The sequence below is a fragment of the Plodia interpunctella genome, chromosome 4 (assembly GCF_027563975.2).
Source record: "Plodia interpunctella isolate USDA-ARS_2022_Savannah chromosome 4, ilPloInte3.2, whole genome shotgun sequence".
Classification (NCBI taxonomy): domain Eukaryota; kingdom Metazoa; phylum Arthropoda; class Insecta; order Lepidoptera; family Pyralidae; genus Plodia; species Plodia interpunctella.
In genome coordinates this window covers 11,575,871-11,596,755 of record NC_071297.1, presented here as the reverse complement: position 1 = coordinate 11,596,755, position 20,885 = coordinate 11,575,871, and the positions used below count along the sequence as shown (strand labels likewise).

Genomic DNA, 20,885 nt, shown 5'->3' with positions numbered 1-20,885 from the left:
CGACTAAAGCTTCATGTCGAAAACTAAACCTAATCCCACTACTATCCCACAATAAAAGCCAGATTGGGCTGGCAGATGTGTGCAAGAATTTTAAACACGCGAGACGTTGCATACCTCTCGACATAACCGCCGATATGGAACATGACTTCACTAACGCGTAGTTGAAGCACAGATTTATATTAGGTTAGACACCGACTGCGGCATGGCTCGGCGTGCCTTATATTTATTTGAAATTAGTGCACGCACTTCCCTGCTAACTAGGCTCCATTTTTAGAACATTTTAGCTCGTTCAAATCCGCAGAAGCCATGTCGAAAAATTAAAATTATCATCTTGGATAACAGCATAGTTTGAAAAACAAGGTAAAAGTAGTTTACGCCTGGTTGTTGAGTGGGCTCTTTGTATAGGTGCTATATATAACTTATAAATATAAATCTCTGGACGGAGCATTCCACAGCCACACGTCAAAATAAACGCACAAATATTAAGCGCGAGCGCAGTGAGTAATGAGGAAAATCCAATATGCATTAGCTAGACTTTGCATATTGATAAATACAACATGCATATTCTAGGTTAATTCCGTAGAGAGAGAAAGAAAATGCATCTATAGGTTAGGTATATTTCTTGGAATTTTATGATGGTCAATATATAAGTCAAAAAAGTTTTCACGGGTCGAATCATTCGGAAAAGAAATAAATCGACGTTTCCGCTAGCCATGTATCCGCCAGCGACTTCGTGTTAGATAAAATATTTCTTAGTCTGCGCTATACGCAACAACGATTTGGGCTGATATACAATATGCGTTCGTCTAAATAAGTAGGTACACAATTATAGCTATTGAGGATTCCTCGTATCCACAAAAACAACAATAAGACCACTGTTGTATCATAATTTCGCGGAACATAGCTAACTGATCAAAATCAAGGTGTATACAAACAGACTGACAGCCCTCTAATTGAATCTGCTGTATGACGCCGAGATCATGAATCACATACGCGCGTTATTTTCTGACTGCGCGGGCGATCAATAAAACAAACATGATTTCACGCGATGTTTTAGTAATAAGGCTGTATGCACTTTTAGCACTTGTTATGCACATTATTAACATGCATGATATTCATATTTGTCACAATTAATCCTACAGGCAAATACTTAGTGAATTAAACCACTCCTTTCACAGAAAACAGTGATCTTGTGACACAAGTGTTACAATTTTGGTATTTTGTATCTGAGAGCGAAGACAACGTTGCTCGTCCTACATCTTTTTGAGAAATCGTAAAAGAGAATTGACTCGCGTTGTGTGATTGATAGACGTGATGCATTATCTACCTTCTAAATATTATAATCTCTGTAATCTCAATCAAGAAAGAGGGACTAATGACCTTAGATTTTTTTTTTACGAATAAATGAAATGACTAAACATAATAAACTTTCCGATACATTAATCCACCTATGAAACCATAAATGGGATTAACACGGGATATGTTTATCCCACAACTTCCACGGTGACTACAGCCCCGGGCAATCGCTCGTTATGCAATAACTCTAACAGGATAACTCCCGAAGCCGGCTACCTGTTGCTACACCCGGACTGGAAGCAAGCGTGACTCACCGCTTTAATTATAAACTGTGTCAGGAAGCTGCTATCTTTATGTGCCGATTTTATTAATAAATTTCAAAGACTTTAAAATATCTTTTTCTAATTGAATTTAGATTTATAAAAATATATTTTTCAGCCATTATTTTTTTCAAAGAGATGTTGCTTGTTGGAAACAAGTTTTGTCCGGCAGAAAAACCGCCATTGACTTATCTCTACTCTATAATGACAATACAAGAGTCTACATCTAGCTCTACAAGACATGGATGCTATGATTATAGTTTAAAAAAAAATGAACTACTTCTAGATTTCGAGTTTCAAAATTCTTCGTTCTGTCGAAATAGAAAGAAAGAAATTATGTATTTGTGAAACATAGGCAAATCAAATAGGCAAAATTATGTTTTGCCGTTGGAACAAACTATATAAAAATAGTGAAATTGATACATACCTGATACGAAGTGTTGATTCAACTTGGATCTCTGTGCACTGAGTGGTGACACGGTCAAAAGGAACTCAGTGCCCTGAGACATTATATGAGTCTAAGACCAGTCTATAACCAGTCTAAGAACGCAATAGTGTTAGTGTGTTCAAAAAGTAAATAAAGTATTTTCTACTTTTTCTATTTATTACATATGTAAATTGTTGTTTTTTTTAAAACATCATATATATAACCAACCATCTCGTTTCGCCGTAGTCAGTAACTTTAAAAGTATAAGTAAAATAGAGATACAAGCTAAATATCTTTTAAACCACAATATATAGGCACACCACATACCGTTTGGACCAGCAAGTTTATTGTCAATAAAACACGCCGGAAAGCCAAATCGAATTTGAACGAGCGCTTTCCAACGATTACTATGAGAATATTGCATTTTGCGGTTGATACCAAAATTGGCCTCTTTGAAAACGCCCGGTGGCGTATTGTCATAATTAAAGACCTGCCGTTATATAGGTAGAATTGAATATTTGAGAATAGAATTATTTTTTCGACCATATGACCAAGGAGATGCGGCCCTTCTGAGTATATTTTTTTTAGGGCGTTACAATCAATCAGGTTTTGTGATTTGTATGGTATATTTGCGATTTGTATGGTATGAAAAAGTCAGGACCGTTGCCCACTTCTTGCGATATAATCGACGGGAGAAACCAGAGCGCGCCGAGCCGCGGAAGATAGGATACGACAGGCGGCTGTAAATATTTCGGAGATGTAGTGCGCAAGGGCAGGATACTGACGGTCAAGGTTACGAGACAGATATGTCGTTTTACACCTGTGTATTTTATTTTTCACATAGGTAATTATGCAAAAAATTTGAAATAGAATAAACATTCAAAGGTTTTTCATTTTTTTACTTTTTCAAAAGTTATCTGTTTATTTGTAATAAAAGGAAGTTTCAGCCACCTCTCGATCATATAAATCTCAAAGTAGTCTGACTTCGTGTCACGACTTCAGATCGAGGCCCGCAGGCGCGCTCCGGAGAAAGCCGAGATGTGCCGTAAGTATGACGCAACGTGTCAATGAGCTCGGATACTATAAAAAAATAACACTACACTATTTGTGAGACGTGAGGCGCAGTTTATACACTATTAATCATTAAGATTCTTGGTGATATGAACATGTAAGAGCTTAAAGGCATTTGTGAGTAATCATTTATTTAAATTTTAACATGTAAGTATATGTAATTGATTATAGTTGGGTTAAAAATGTAAATCGACAAAGGTTTACAAAGTAGTAGAGAGATACTTACACGAATTTAGAGATTTTGGTAAGGCATAAAATCAAACATAATCTATGTTACTACATAGAAGAGCCGCGAGATCTCACTTCTTTTTGAACATGCCATAAAGCCTTCAAATTCTAATCGATTCGGTAGCACCAACCACCCCACTTGTTGACAACTCTAATGTATCGTCCAGTTGACAAACAAAGTTTTTAAATAAATAAAATAAAAACAAAGTCTTGCTAGACTTACTGTCAGACTGTTTGGACTGGCCAGAACAAATGTTTTTTTTTTTTGCATTGCGTTTCAATTATTACATTATTTTTAATAATCAGTGGCACATTAGTGCCACTATAAAACGTATTGAATTTGAAATGGTCCTCCTCATAAATGTTGCCCAGTCGACGTGATGATGATGTCAGGTGAAAATGAAAGCTGCACTCAAACTGCGTTATGTTTGTAAGGACATAAAATTCCGTTGTTTGTAGTCTCCTTAATATATTCCTTTTCTATCTATGTGATGACCTTTCTAAACATGGATCAGGTTAGATAAATAAAATATTTATTTTAAAAAAAGCATCAACACTCCAGATACGATGATAGAAGGTTAAGATAGGAAGTGTCTGTGTTGCAGCAATACAAAAAGGTCCATCTCAGTACACATAAGGTGATATACTAACTTCCAGACGTAACTCGAAAGAGTGTACGAAACGGTACCACAAAATTAAGGAAAATAGGTATATACTTAAAGTGACGCCATACAGGTTTAAGTTAACTACAAACCCGCCTTTAAAAGAGCGAAGAGAACAAGAAAAAGTTTAGTGGCAGCAACCGCTACCGGCGACGAATTATACAATATACTTTTTGAGAATTTAAAAGAGGGGCTCGAAATTGTTTTTTAAAGTTGAATATAGATGCAAGAAATGGAATATGAGGCATATTTCAGGTTGTGTTAGGCCGGACACAGTGCCATAACCGCTGTAATTGGGCGTGTAAACTGTAATGTAAAAGCCACTCAATTTGGCGTAAAAAGGTAAAGGTGTCAAGGCGGGGCCGGCGGCGGTCAGCCTGGCTTCATTCCCGACTTGTTGGATTGTAGCGTAATAATGTATTCTACGTGGAGAAATGGTACCTACATGTATGTTTCGGACTTCAATTATAGAATAATAAAGCAGTAAATTACCGAGCGTTAGAAAAAGATAAGAAATACTCAAATTGCTTTTTGCTCTACATAATGGTTCCACGATCCTACAAATATTAGAAATGCGACATTTGGTGACATGCGACAGTTTTAAAAATTACTTTTGCGAGTCTGGTTAAATATGCATAGATAAGTGTCTTTGCAATTCTGCCATCTTTAACATTATTCGACATTAACAGTTGTTTGTGGAATAACTTTATTTAAATATCTCTGTCCCATCTCCGCGTGGTTCCCCATTTAGTTGTTGTGCATGTTAGTTGCGCAGAAATATTGTTGCAATATGTTCGTATTTGTTGAATGTTGGTAGTCGTTATATTTTAGTCTGAATTACGAGTTTTGCATATTTACAATATAAACAACAGACGTAAACATGATAAGTAGTTACTTATCATGTTTACGTCTGTTTTGTAGGGATTGCTCCCAAAATAACAAATATCGCTTGCAAAGAAAAGTTGCCTTCCTACCTACTAACTAGCAGAGTTTTAAGAAATAAGACTAGTTAAAATACCTACATGTTTTTTTTTGGGAAACTGAAAGCCAAAACAAAAAGAAAAAATATATATTCGTCGAAAAATAAATATATAGTATATGTATAATAAATATATAGGTAAATCCTTTTGAAAAATATCATATCTACTTTAATTCAATCTATGTTAATATTCGCAATTATTATTTATGGCAACTGATAATATTGTTGACAGTCTCTCACGCGTAATAACTACGGTATATATCTCGTATCTGTTCCTGTGTTCCCACGAATATGTTCGTGAGAAACGGGTAACTTTAGTTAATATTTTTGTCACGACCGGCAAGTAATTTTAGCAGTGATTGGAAAAATGTCGGGTGCAGGAATGTCGCATGTTGCTATTCCGAGTTCCGATATATTTTTTTTGAAGTTAATGTAAAGCATTTGCGGGATTCTAGCTGCTTCGGTAAATGTAGACATTTTTATCACAACATCATCAATGCATCTCAACAACATCAACATCTCAGGAACATCCGTGGATTTACCTACTCTAGTGTAAACAAATGAATATAACGATAAATGATAAAACCTAACGCTCAGTAAATGGAAACTTATGGAAAGATAAAACACATTGCGTCGGCCCCATATAATGAGAATAGCAAAGAAAATGATGATGTCTAAAGAACCCATAAGTTACTACAAATTGCGGAAACAGTAAGCCACAAGAAGATAAACACAACCGTGCGCTATCTACACACGAGAGCCAGAAATTTCGACATTACTTAATTATAAATGATTGTCACGAAAATAAGAGGAATACAGCTGAAGACGTCCAATCTGAGTAAATCTGATAAATCTAATGTAATCAATCGGAAATCGGAACAGAAGAAGAAATCATGATTAACGCAAAGTTATTGCAACATGCAAAATTGAAAATTTATGTACATACCTATTATAAATTTATTATATATATGTTCCACTTTATTGCAATATCATCAGATAATTGTTTTTACATAGTTTGTATTGTGAAGATTGTCAGGTGAATGAAATAAGTAGGCACATATCGATATTGCATAAGTTGTTTCGTATGATTGTAAATTAGTTACAGGCATACCTATGTTTGTAGAAAAACTACCAAAATTGAATAAAAGCTAAAACAACATTTGTGATTCTAGTGGTAACACAATATATTTTTTTTACACGAAACTCTTCTTTTTAATTTTAACAAGATTTGTCAATGTGGCGCTCAAAATATAGTATAGTATAGTGTTTTAAATTAGGTAGGTACCTTACATATTATACTGTGAACCAATTAGAAAGGCAATTAAGCCACAATTCTGCCGCACAATAATTAGTTTATCAGTAACCTGTATTTGTTAACGACTGGAGCCTTCGCGATAACAGAACTATAATATACCTAACTGTAGCTTAATACGTGCACATGCGCCTACAGCTAACTTAATGTAACTGTCGTATCCTGGCAAGTTACGAGATAACTGTTAGGTAACCTCTGTGTCGAATAACTGACAGACTAATACGGCAGGTGAAGCTATAATACATATAACTTGGTTACTTCGTCTTCAACTTTCTCTATTTATAGGTAACTTCGCAATTGAAAACTGACAAAATGAATTATCGACTGCAGCAAACATCAATTTAGCATGATCTACCTTTAGCGTTGAGTGTGCGAATCCTAGCGATCTCTCGCGATCGGCTGCGACTGCGGCGATGCGCTGCGATGCGACGCGGCGAACGCGCCATGTCGCTAACGCGCGCGGGCACTTTTATTTCAAATAAGTAAAATAAAACTTTTCACTGTCACATAACCGGTAAGAACATGTCGCACTGACACTGTCCCACTTATTTCCTACACGACGTTTGTAAACAAACGCGGCTACATCAAACGATAAGTGAAAATTAACTTCGTATCGAGTTCGGAGTGGAGAGCGACGTGAAGGCACGACCGTCGTGAGTAAGGCACTGCAAGGCACTGACGCCGGTGTGATGGTGCGCGAGCGACCACACCTGACGGCCCTGAGGCCGCTAATATCACTGATAATGATGATAGCACGCAACCTGACGCCGGCCCTAGCTTCTGTTGCAATCAGGGCTACCCTCGTTCAGGGTTTTCTTTCAGGCAGACGTTATAGCAAAAAAATGGTGGGCATAATGATAAAAATGTTCATTATTCACGTGTTTTGTTAGGGAGTTTGAAATAAGTGCTACCTACACTTACTGGATATTTTTAATTAAAAAAATTTCAACTTACGTGACATGTCCATCACAAGGTGTAGTTAGTCGTAGTACCAATGCCGTGGACTGCTTCAGAACGGCACTATCCGTCGTCCATGTGTGACTTCCGCCTCTTCTTCCTGCAATACAAATGAAAATTTAACTTTCTTTTTTGCAGGGTTTTTTAACGTTGATAACTTTCTGCTTTCTGTGGTTGTCTCATAACAATAGCAATCCGACTGTCACAATAAAATAACTATGGAATAACTGAGGCAATAGATAACCATCGAGATATTTACAGGGTTTCAATATTATTTCGTCGTGGCGTACGGTTTTTATTGCTCTAGACTAGAATAAACCAGTCCATATACAATATATTATCGCCGTTTTCTGTTTTTTAATTTCTACCCTTTGAAACTTCAAGTTTTTATTTAGGTACGGGCCGGTGCTGAGGGATATACGTGTAATTATTGATTTATTCCCTATTATTTAGTTGGTATAACAAACGAATAATAATGATAATTAAGTGATTCGACTTCAATCAACAACTAAGTATATATTTGTATTACTCACAATATTGACAAAGGTTGGCGAAGCGGAGATCAGACGAGAGCGTGCAGATGGCATGGCGGCAACTTGAGTTTGCAAAGACAATATTGTTAACTTTTTAATTATTGTGCGACTTGGTAGACGACTAATTTTATGTTGTTCTAAATAGGTAGGTACTTTGTAGTATCTACCTAGATGCCGCCACATTTAATGCCGGCTACACACTATCGCCGAACATATTTTTCTTGAATATCTCATATGTAGGTAGGTATAGACCTACCTTCATATGAGATATTCAAGAAAAATATATTACAAAAAATATAGACAGCTAAGAGAGAGAGAGAGAGAGAGACCCCCATTTATTTTCTTCACTTTCTTGTAACATTTTAATTTTTACCTAAGAAAAATATACGCGGTAAATCAAGAATCGTGATCAATATTTATGAACCTTAAAGTTAATTAGTCCACTTCTAATTTTGTTACGATTGTTAGCCGACTGACACAGGTGTGGAAAACTACCTACCTACATGAAAATTGCCACGAGGGTAATGGAAGTTTTTCCATTAACTTGCCTTCGGACACTAATGTTTGTTCTGAATTGTTTTAATTACCCGGGCGAGGCGGTGGCAACCAATTATACTTGCCATAGTAGAGTTATACCTGTTGATGATCTTGCTCCAGGACATGTTTTCATTGTAATGTCGGTTGTACATTATCGCGATACAATTTGCCGAACATTGACAAATTCGGCATACGTTGCTGGTTTTAATTGTGGTAAATAAAAGCTCTAATACAAACGACGAAATGTTCGTGCTCTCGTCATCTGAGTTCTACTAAGGATTTGTGGCAAATTAGTTACCTGTACTGTGATGCTTGCGCCTGCAATGATAAATGTGAGTTGTAAATAAATATATTTCAGAAGAAAAAGTAGGCAAGCGAACCCATGGGCTCCGACGTTCGGTGGCCACGGAAGAAACCGGGAAATCGCTTAGAGATGATGTTACATCTTGCTGGTCTAGAAACGAAAAACAGAAGGTGCCGACTCCTTTTCTCATAGACGTCATAGTCTGTTCTCTTCTCATAGACGGTCGATGTGTGTGTCACTCGTTCACAGCAAATTATGTAAACTCTACTGTATATCCGTCCAGTATACCTATAATCTAGAATAATGAGTAACATAGGCATATACAAAAGTTTGTGACGGGAATTTGTAGATTGGATTTTTGGTAACGAAAAATTAAACACATTTTAAAGAACGAGAACAAATAATATAATTTATCCATATCTGTTACATTCACATGTTCACTTATTCTTAAGATGGCGACGCAGGCGGCGCGGGCGCATATGCTCAGCTACAAAATTTAATTTGACATAATTATAAGGGAAAGATCCATTAATGCACACTCGACAATAACAGCCGCATTGGTCCCAGTATTACACGAATATGACTTCAAGCTTTGATTTTCTCCAAAAAAGAAATAAAATTTTACACTTTCAAGTTTTTTTGAAGCAAACCCTTATTTAAGGGCTCACAAATTCAAGAGCAACGAAAACTTTCATCTGAAATTTGGTTTTCATGGCCTAAGCAACAATCTGCATTTTTTCACTTCTCTTGGACTTCAATGGGCCTAATTTGTGATGAAAGGAACGGTACATTAACCGAAATAAAATACAAATAGTTTATTAAAATTTCCATAAGGCGAATACTATCACGTACTGTAGCGGCCCGAGTCCCTCGTTAATGATGTCGTCCTTGGGCTGATTAACGTGTAAATACATTTCTGTGTGCCACTTGTTTCGAAAGACAAAAAAAAAGTTAATTTACATCGATTATATAATTTAATTTATTTGCGTCGGATCACCCGGGCTGGTATACTGTAAAGGCGCGGTGCCTGCGCACACCACCTCGTTCCTTAGTCGAGTTAACAACAGTTAACAATAATTGTTACGAGGTATAATGTGATAAATATCATATCAGTTACAAGTCATTCGAAAAACCACTAGCAGTCGACTTTTGTAAAGACTCTGAAAAATTTAGCTTCGAGTTATAAGTTACATATTATCACAATAATTTAGTAAATATTAAACTTTTATCTGTATATGATAAATAAGATCTGGGTGAAATTATAGCATTAGGCTATGTTTATAGACTTAAGAAAAAAGGGCTTCACGGGCGGGTGTTGTGTGCCAGATGTAGTTCGCTTATTTACAGAATACCATATTCGCTAAATGTCATTACATACAGTTATATATTCCTTTATAATAATTTCATAATAGAGTTATTTATCACGAAATCTTTCCATTTATACTTGAAATCTAAATATTGAGACTGAAGCGGGCACAAGCCGCTGTATGATCTGCTCAAAACAGCGCACGCAAGAAAATTGAAAACGATATTCACAGATAAGACATTTCAAGAACTTGGCATTATGTGAATGAGCAATACATCGCTACCCACAGTCTACAGACGTTGACTAGAAATTGCAGCGATAAAATACAAGTTTGTGCCGATGAATGTGGTGCACTATCGAACGATAGATCTACGTGCGTCATATACGAAAATTCCAATTATACTTTTTTTTTTAGAAAATATTATCTATATATTAGAGAATAATTTCTAAGTAGGGGACAATTTTGTTAACTTCAATCGGGACTTTGACGACATAACAGCACGACAAAATAAGAGCCGCCATCTATTGGCCGTACGACAAAATCGTTAATTAATAAACAGATTTACTTAAATTTATTCAAGTAAATATAATATTACAGAATTATCATTTACATTTCGATTCTATTAAATATTATGATAAAAAGTCAGCAAACTAAAACTGCATAACTTATCAAATTCACAACTACAAAGGACCACTTTACAACCACCATATACGGCCTTATTATGATATTATTATCGTGTAATTCGTAGTTAATGCAAAATTAAATAAGTCTGTCAAAAAATAATAAATAATTTAAATATCTTATAAACTTCAGAAAATAATTTCGCTTTTTTTGATATAGCGTGTAATCGCGGGTATTGTTTTCCTTTTGTTGATCGATGGTGTAATCTAACAGTATTGTTGGCGTATATTATTTGTAAAAACTAATGTATCAAATATGTCTTTAGAGCAACCTACAACACGTTATCATCTATCGACCATCCACATTAAACGTTTACAGAAAACTGTGACGAAGATCAACCCGTTTGAATATAGTTAGGAACATACATTTTTACATACTCAAATAACATGCCACCTAAACGCATAAACATCTTTTTCCGACATACGTATAAAATCTATTTCAAAATTGAACTAATAACGTTTCTCACTGAATCTTTATATTAGTATTGATTGTCTAATAAGATCAACAAACTGACGTCCTGCGCAGACTACAGAGTAATAAGAGAGTTAGAATTCACAAGCGCAACATATTTTTATTACAAACAAATTTTATAACGCACTCAATGTAAATATACATTATTTAACAAGATTAAATTATATATGAATGTATCTCTGTCCTTTGTACAATTCAGTGCAACTGAGAACAGTTACATATTCTAAGTATTTTTTACATTTTCCAACTTTGAACACATAATATATTTCTGAAAAGCTCATATCGTAACGGAAAATCATATTTTAAACAACAATCAAAACCACAGTTAACTGGTACGTATTTGCTGTAATTGTAATATCTATTACATAACAAATTACTTGTTTGGCATTTTGGCCCGATATTTAGTTAAATAATACTTTACGTATATTCTAGGTTAGTATAAGACTGGTAATACCTCTTACCCATAAAGCATAATCAACGTTGAAAACATGGAGAAATATGCGTGAAATTATCAATTCGTTTACATTTATAGCCGTGAGTAAAGCACAATTTTGTGACAATATTTTTTTGCATCTAGCGGGCAGCATACGGGCGCAATGATCCCTGTGACCGAAACTACATATAACGTACCACAGTTAGTCTCATCTAATGTATACAATAAATAATCCTATTTATATTAACACAGTATAATAACTTTTACTTACACGTCTTTTTAAGTACAGAATACACTGTATTCCTCATATAAGCCACAGTGATTTGGTCACTAACCTAATATGAAAACAGTTATGTGAACGAATTAAATGAACAGTAGGATGTTTTGAAGACCAAACATAACATTTGTACGTATATAATAAAGGCGATGTGGCCTCGAGGAGGTGACTCAGCACACGGTGTGTATGTGCGAGCGGCGCTTGTGGTCAGCTCAGGAGCGCCCAGCCCTCGGCTGGCTGGTGTCGTAGGCCCGGATCACGTCGGCCTGCGACACGCTGGCGCCCTCTTCTTGAGAGAATGCGAACCCATCTGCGACATAACACAATTTAGCATGATATCCTAAAAAGATTATGACGTAATGAATACGAAATGTTTTGTGAATCTGTGATCGATTTATAAAACGATAACTCAAATTGCTTGCTTGTTTAATAAAAATGATTTTAGGAAGTCTTTCATGCAATTTCTGCGTGTGATCTATTGTGCCGTAAACACAAATCATGTAACAATTTGTGTATGATCGAATACCTTTTTTCCTTTGCATCGCTAGGCAAATGAGATTATTTTAAATGTGTCTAAGATGTGGAGGTGCGTCTATGACGCCGATGCGGTGCGTCTGTGTGCGTGTTCGATGTGTCTATGTGCTGTAGGAATGTTATGGAGCTCTGTAGACTGACTATAAAAGATTCAAATAATTTCGGATAAGTCTTAAAATGACTACTTTATGACCAATTTTGCTTGTGCCTTGTCAAGCTACATAGTCAATTCGCGCGTGTAGATCCTTTAAATTGCTAACATAACAAAGGGTACCTATGCCTATTATTTTTTTGAAATTAATACACACGAAAACTACGCAATATTAACGTTAAGTCCAAAATAATATCGTTTCCGTGATCCCAACTAGTCCACTGTGTGCCGTGTAGTTGTAGCGTGTGTTCAGCCCGTTGCAGTCACAAATCTGGCGTGTCAATCAATCCGCATTCGATGTATGACCGAGACGAACTGAATATGCGCTACAAAGCACACGGCCCGCGATGGTAGACATAAATAATAATAGTTTATTATATTGAAATGTTGTAGATTTCCCATCCATAACATCCCTGGCTGTCGCCTGTTTCTCACAAGGGAAGGGCAATAAGGCAGACGATTAGGCTAAAGCAGCAAGTCCATCTTCTGTGCTTTCTAATTTCTAATAATAGCACGACCACCGCTACAGTTCAATAGGGCAATGGCCTTGAACTAGACTAACATTGCAATGCCATGTTAGCTCCCGATGATACTTCGTACAAATTGTAATTTGAAATTAGTATAGAAAGTTGGGGAACGGCGAACATCCCACACCTATCACCACTAGGCGAAGCTGTAGCAAATACGTTTTACTTCTGCATCTTACGGGATTTATGATTTAGGATTAAGTTGCCAATTAACAATGACAATGATTTCATATCTCGTATTCTTAATTATCTCTCAAGACGCAGACGCTAGTGTAATAGTGTGGCCAATAACTCAAGCTACGCGGGCAACGTGTGGGTTGCCCGCGTAGCTTCTGTTCGAGAACCACAAACCATGTTAATGTTTTGCCTTATTGCCCTGCTCCCGCTTGAACCAGGCGTGTACACAGATGGGCATACGCCAGACAAAAACGCTTACGCCTGACGTAGACTCATCTAGGCGTGTAGTACTCACGAGACAGCTCGAGCTCCAAGTTGGCGCGCGTGGTCGAGCGCCGCGTGAACACGCTGCGTACGTTCTGTAGCAGCCGCGCCGTCTCCGTGAGGCTGCCAACACCTCGCACTCACTATCGGGCTCCGACCGTACCGTGGTACGAGTCGCGCCACGTTTCAGATGTTCTAGTTTAAGCGAACGCTCCTCCACGAACGGTATTTGTATTTTAATGGATTTTTAAAGCGAAGACTAATAATACTGGGCATAGCAACCTTAATACCCGTTTAATCGCGGGATTAAACAAGCTTCAAAGATCGACTCTAGTACTACATTTCAATAAGTACAAAAATACTATCACGACCCACCGAGGTAAGACTTTAGAAATAATAAGTAAATGGAGAAGCATTCACTTTGAAAACAGACGATCTCTACAATCACACCAGTTGACAACTAAGCACGTGTGAGACAGTGGTAGTGAGACAGTAAGAAGCGTCATGCGAAGCCATGCGGCGGCCCAGCCGCGTACTTACACTGCGCCAACCGCAGCAGCGCGTGACGCGCGTCCGCGCTCGGCCTGCTGCCAGACAAACTCGTTAGTACAACACTCGCTGCCTCACCGCCACCAAACTAGATGGCGTTAGTGACACCGCTACTCCCGCACAACATTTAACGGATTTAAAACAGTTTTGTATTTTTTTTTTCTGAAATAAATACCTGACGATGTTCATCTATAAATTCATTTATAAAATTATTTTATGTGTAATAAATATTGACGTTAATTATAATTCAATGAGACCTTGAAATGAGGTATTTATTTCAGAAAATAGGACAGAAAACACTCAATCCCAACTTTCAGTTTTACAGTTCAGTCAACGTAGTTGACTTTGTTTTACAGGGTAATATCTTGTAAACTAAGATTTTGATAGTCTCAAAATAAGACCAATATTTTTTTGTTTTGCGTTTACGAGACATTCCCAAAGTATAATTCCCATAACTAGCATCATTTTGGCATTACTACTTACTGCAAATTTCATAACTCAACGCTTAAATACGAATTCTGAAAAAATACAATTACTTTGATACTGGCTTAATATTATTTACATTGTAATGAATAGAAAATTTAATTTACAATTATGAATGCAGGATTAGTAAAGTGCATAGACAAAAATGTGAAAATTTATGGACCAGGCTAAGAAATAATGTAAAACTCACAATGGAAGTAAAAATACGAACTCATTAATGTACAATGATATAATCTTTCAAGAAACGACTGCCACAAATCGCAGTAAAGCTAAAGTTAATACACATAAAATAATACCGTAAAAACCCACTTCGAGGGAGGTTATTTCATAGCCCGATCATAAATTACAATTATTGACTTCACAAAATGATTACCGACAATAACTATAACGTCAAGGGCTGCCACTGAATACTAAATCTTTGTAATTTTCGAAAACTATATCTTTTGATTTTAATTTGGTACTTTTCTACTATCATTGAAAAATATGATCTTATCATGAATTTATATAATTTAATTATTGTATTTTAAAAGTTTCTATAAAAAATACAAGAGTTTAAATTATTTTCATGATACAATGTATGATTTTAAAATAAATTAGAAATCAGTTTTAATTACTTAAAATTTTGATTTCTATAAAAGTTTGACAACAAGCAATCTTGGCAGCCTTGACGAAAAACAATTATTTAAAGAAACAAAAGTCTAAATGGAAGAAGGAGACTGGAATTATGAGAAGAGAGACAAAGACCAAAACAATGAACAAATGATATACAAAATATGAAGAGGAATAATTTACATAGGCATCTGACATCGCATTCGCAACCGCTTTATGTGCACTTGACACGTTGGAACATTTTAGTTGGAGCATTATTTATTTCAGTTTTAAATCATACTATAACAGCTGGCTCTGTCTATCCCGCATGGGTTACAGACGTGATGTTGTATTTGTGTATATTACTAACGTATTTGCAAGTTATAAAAAAAATGATTAAATTTAGTCGATGCGATGCGATGATTAAAATGAAAATCGATTCGTATTGGAATTTGATCAAAAACTAAAATATTAATCAGTTTTCCTAAATAATACACAATGCTCGTGCGATATCAGAAGCTGAGAAAAATCTATAGCAAAATATACAAGAATGAAAGCAACGAAACACAGCGGGAACACACAATTTACAAGTAAAGAACTCACTTTTAACATTTACATAATTTATTTCGATTGTTATTTACACGTTATACCGGAAGAACACTGTTAGATAAATGTGATTTATACATAATATACTACTCGTATAAAATTGTCAAAAACATAATTTTGATTCGATTTTATTCGTTTTATTTTCAAATTAAATTTATAATTTACACTTTTATAATGGTTTGTGATATCATGTATCTACTCACAATTTTGGAAAATATCACAACAAACATGTTAACATTAGTTTTATGCGCATGATGGGGGCCAATGTATTTGATACAAAAATATATATCTAGCGCCCTAGTTATATCACAACAACAATCTTGGCTCAAACGTGTTTTAGTAAAAAATCTACAGTTCTACACTGAATGTACAAAAATAGCTGTTCACACGTAATAAACGTCAATTCTTAGGCTGACAGGGACAGAACGTGTCTTGTAGTCGAATCCCTAAGTCCGAAATACAGTATACGTCACTTGCCCTACCGCCTGTGCCCACCGCCGACGTGCGGTTCACTTCTGAAAAACTTCAATATAATGATAATTGTATTTTAATGCTATTAATTTTTAAATTCATTTTAAAGTTCTCTAAAATTTACTAACCTATAAGGTTGAAATATATAGTTCATTTACTCAAGCGAGCTTCGGAGGAATAAACTGGCTGATGACTATAAAAAAAGGATCGGCCATATCGGTGAAACTAACAAATATGAAATAATTGATAGTTTAAAGTATAGGATTTAATAATAAAAATTGTTTCTAAAAATAACAAAAACAGAAAAGTACACAATTAAAAATCAAAGACAAAAAAATATAAATAGAATCAATATAAACGGAATTAGAAAAAAAAACGACTATTGAAATAGAACATTCCTCAATATTGTAGTAACATTATTCAGGAAAATATAGATAAATTGCTTGCTCGCTGGCGGTCGGACAAGTGCATATGTTTCTCACTTCATGAGAAACTTTGGCAGGAATAATGTTAAATGGCATGGACTTTCAAAAACATCATGTTATCAAGAAATAAATATAATTGCAGTCTCTGTGCGTCGCTACTCTGTGGCACACGCGTTTAACTTAACATTGTACAGATAACAACGACCGAATGTATTTCTGTATTGATCGCATTAACATTGAATAAACCCTATCCGAGAAATAATTTAAAGAATCTACTTACAACGAAATAACAATGGAATCGTAATTCCCATAATTGCTTCCAAATACCATGTTCATTAATACGAGTACTAAGACTGCACAACTCATATAAATTAAGTTCTTTGTAAATAATTTACATACAAAACTAAATATTTGTACCAATACCCGAGTACATAACTATTTGATTGTAGAAATATGCAAAAAGTGTTAGCTTGTCTACTCTAGCTTTACAGAAAATATAACGGGATGACAAAGACAGGAGATTCTTATAGTGGAAGTACACAGAACTATAAAATACTGATATGCAATATAAGACAGATGCGTCACTGTATATGCTTCAAATTGATCCTTATGTCGACTCCCATAAATAGTGTTTTAAAAATAATATTCGTGGGAGTCGATTCGTGTTAGGTACTCCCACACAGCAGTTATAAAATAATACAATTTTCTGTCTCTTATTTGAACACATTGTAATACTAAGACACCCATATTACTTATAATACACCAGCCACGTCGCAGAATTAAGTGAGATAAAAATGTTGAGATTTAATCCTGAAATTAACACGTATACTTTTGCGTCTTTGTCAAATCGCCGCAGTTACACGCGTAGCAATTAAATATTTAATTTAATTTGAGAGTAAAATATTACGAATTATCAAAACTTGTATAACAGACGTTATTGTTTATGATATCAGTTGTCTAGTCAGTGAGCATGTCGGTGTATTACGAGTATGAAATCTCGTGTCCTTGCTGACGCATCCCGTTAATAATTTCTTCAAGTAGCTCCACTATGGACACTCGTGCACTCTTCACACGACACTCTTTATCACAATAGTTACCATTTCATGACTGTTCCCCCACTTATCATGTAAGTGCAGTAAGTCCATCTTGTAAAAAAATCACATGTTTAATGTGTGAATTAATCAAACTTATTCATAAAAAATATCAACTGGGAATTTGCTCATGCGGAAGCGATTGAGCTGGCGCTAGCATATGACTAAACACACTATCTAGTGGAATTCACATAAATGCTTATTTGTATATGAGGTTCTAGATAAATAACTGAGGAAGTATCTTTGTACAATGTTGGGGCAAGTCGTCAGTCAATTTCCAAAACATTTGTCTATCAATTCTTACGTGGAATCTTATAGTAATCGAGATATTACAATATCTACATAAATATCACTTCAGTCTAATGGACCTGAGTCTTGAGTCGCGAAAAGCGCGGGGTCGACCCAAACGACGATAATCATCTCAGGCTTCTATCTGTAATACATACCTTTTAAATGACACAACACCCTACAGTAAATGCATCTCAAAATTGCGCGTGACCTCCAGAAGGATGATTTGAATTCAACCAACTGAGAATGGACATATCAATTTGATATATCGATATTGTAAATTCAGAGTAGAGCTGAGTCGATCGTGATTGATCGAGTTGTAATGATTCGATCACTACCCGTGATCGAGTCACGAATTTCTAAAAAATTCTATCACTAATGACCCGGTCGCCGCCCGCTTATGAACTGCACTTTCAAAACAATGTCCGTCTTTTTCCGTTCGATATCATGCGGAAGAGAGATAAGTAGATACGTCAATCGCTCGTTCTCGGGTTTAGTTCGCTCGCGATTCTCATCATACAATAGAACCCAAATCCATTGATCCACGAGGTATAGTTTCAAAGTGATCGAGATCTCTGAATGATCGAATCATTTAGACTCGATCACCACGCTTACGGGTCGTGAATGATCCGGATTACAATAAATGATCGATTGACCCAGCTCAAATTCAGAGTGCGTATTACAGATAGAAGCCTTAGCCATAAAGCGCAATACGAATATTTCTCAGTATATTTAGACGCCAGACTATCATAATATGGCATGTAACAAACATGCGATTCGAAAATCGTCGGAAGGAAGTCACTTGTAAAATTCGTAGTGCGTATTAGATATGATATGAGATCGTATCTAGTCTCGGCGTTACGCCGTTAGCGCTCGGTCGCGCGGAGTCGTACTGTCAGACGATGTGGGGACGCGAGGGGCGCGCGGGGCGCGGCGGGGCGGCGCAGGGCGAGGGCGGGGCGGAGTCCCCGGGCACGACGCGGCGCCGCCAGCGCAGCGCCCGCACGCCGCGCTTGCTGCCGCCACAACCACAACACGTCAACCTAGCCGAGTGCGGCCCGGAGTGCACATAGACTCGTGCTAGTACCGCTGATCCGAAATTTGGAATTCGGTCTCGCGCCTCTGAACTTAGCGACGACGGAATTTCACTATTTAATCAATATTATCACTATGTTTTTGATGAGAAACACGTAAATTCTTTTCTACATTTCTCTCGATCGATGTATTGAAATGTCAATTATGTAGTATATTTTTTTTATTTAAAATTACTATCTATATATCTATCATATTCGTGACTATGTTCAGAAACGTATTTAATATTACCGTATAATTTCGGAAAACAGGTGTAGTGTTGACTACCTTCGTACACTAATAAGGTGCCAGATTGAAGGATATCATCATGCGAACTTAATACGAGTCTATGCGAGTGCGGGGCGATGCGAAGCGAACTCAACACAAGAAAATCAAACTAAAGAGGCGTGCTCTAATTCTAGACATTTACTCGCCGATAATTCTCCACACAGAAATATAGGAAAAGCATATAAACCATGAAACAAAACTTATATTAATCGCAGACGAAACGTTGTTGAGTTAGACCACAATTTAAAACGGCATTTCCAAAAATACAGGAATTATTGTAATAATGTAAACGAACCGGACCAATCAAATAGTCATAGCCCCATGAAGGTTTAAATATTTTCTTACATAATAATCATACCAGTCACGATGAGAAACATTGTGTTTCTCGTTTATAATGATAGTTTCTCATCTCGCTAGTGACAGCTACGAGATAAGGACTTAAATTTATAATTTTAAGGGTGTTCAATAAAATCTAATGGCCTAACGCAACGGTAGAATTCCTCAATTCTAACCACAAAACTTTTATACTATTACATGGAAAATTACCGGTAAGCAACGGTGAAAGAACGATGGCCGACAAATATCTATACAGGTTCGACCATCCGACGGACACGGACAATCGCACAAGACATGGATCGTTTGTATCGTACACATATATACATAACTACATATATTGTAATGTGAGGTGAGTGTCACAATGGAATATTTATTTTGGTATATATTACAGTGAGGTCTATGAAGAGTACATTGCTAGCTTTGTATTGTATTTTATGTGCAATGTACTTCATTAAAAGCCATCTAGATATGACAACGGCAAGAGGTTGGTAATATCGATTCATCAAACTACTCGACAATATGCGACAGTGTAATGAGGAGATAGAAACAGGAGGAATGTGAATAACGACTCCAAACTTTCAGTATCAAAAGACTATCCTTGTCAATGATCTTGTGATTGATATTTGTATATGTATAATAAAATGTTAGTATCGCGTGACATCATAAAAATATGGAAATTTTCAAAGAACTTCGGACCTTGTATTGGACACAGCAATTCTGTAAACCTCTAGTATTGGCAATTGCACCCACTCCTATCGTAATAATTCAAAAAGCTTAATTTTATTACCTATACGGCAGTATTGTACGAATGAGATCACATAAAAATACAAATAATAAGAAAAAAAATTGCCTATATTGTTAAGTGATTTGACAAATCATTCAACTCCCACTTGCCTTAATTTCTGTATGTTCTATATGATATTATGCGAGTATGTATACATATGATACGATGTACCTCATATATACGCTAGAGTAATGGCGATACAGTCTAGCCAACCAAAATAATGCGCACACTATCGATATATTAGATAATATAGTATATAACTACCACACGATGCGATTAGACGTGTTATGAACTCACTCAGGTCATTAACCTTTAAATACCTATTCAACCATCTCCAAGGTGCTTCGGGTTTATTTTAATGCAAGTTATTTAGTACTAAAGAGACAAAGTCTAAAATTGTATTGTGTAAAAAAATAACAAATCTAAGAATATATAAATTTAGTTATCTCTTTAGTAC

At 36.0% G+C, this 20,885-nt stretch overlaps 2 protein-coding genes across 19 annotated transcripts in view; both read right to left on the bottom strand.

Moving 5' to 3' along the window:
* LOC128669136 (phosphatidylcholine:ceramide cholinephosphotransferase 2-like) overlaps positions 1 to 7,992 on the bottom strand; it is an 82,908-nt gene extending 74,916 nt beyond the window's left edge. The window contains exons 1-2 of one of the 6 annotated variants that reach the window (XR_008404612.2): positions 7,786 to 7,992; positions 7,250 to 7,352 (exon numbers count right to left, since the gene is read on the bottom strand). Coding sequence is in view for 1 of the 6 variants with exons in the window: in XM_053743664.2 (XP_053599639.1) it covers positions 6,651 to 6,741 (91 nt within the window). In the remaining 5 variants the exon portion in view is untranslated. The other 5 variants (XR_008404609.2, XR_008404607.2, XR_008404608.2 and 2 more) reach the window with 5 other exon arrangements.
* Positions 7,993 to 9,007: 1,015 nt separating this feature from the next.
* The window catches only part of ATP8A (ATPase 8A), a 79,678-nt gene continuing 67,800 nt past the window's right edge, over positions 9,008 to 20,885 (bottom strand). For 6 of the 13 annotated variants that reach the window (XM_053743645.2, XM_053743646.2, XM_053743647.2 and 3 more), the window contains 3 exons: positions 17,668 to 17,715; positions 13,480 to 13,571; positions 9,008 to 12,105 (listed from right to left, as the gene is read on the bottom strand). In XM_053743645.2, coding sequence (XP_053599620.1) covers positions 12,008 to 12,105; positions 13,480 to 13,571; positions 17,668 to 17,715 — 238 coding nt within the window. In that variant the 3' untranslated portion in view covers positions 9,008 to 12,007. Of the gene's footprint in view, positions 12,106 to 13,329; positions 14,516 to 15,671; positions 18,966 to 20,885 lie in introns of those variants that run through there. The other 7 variants (XM_053743651.2, XM_053743652.2, XM_053743649.2 and 4 more) reach the window with 7 other exon arrangements.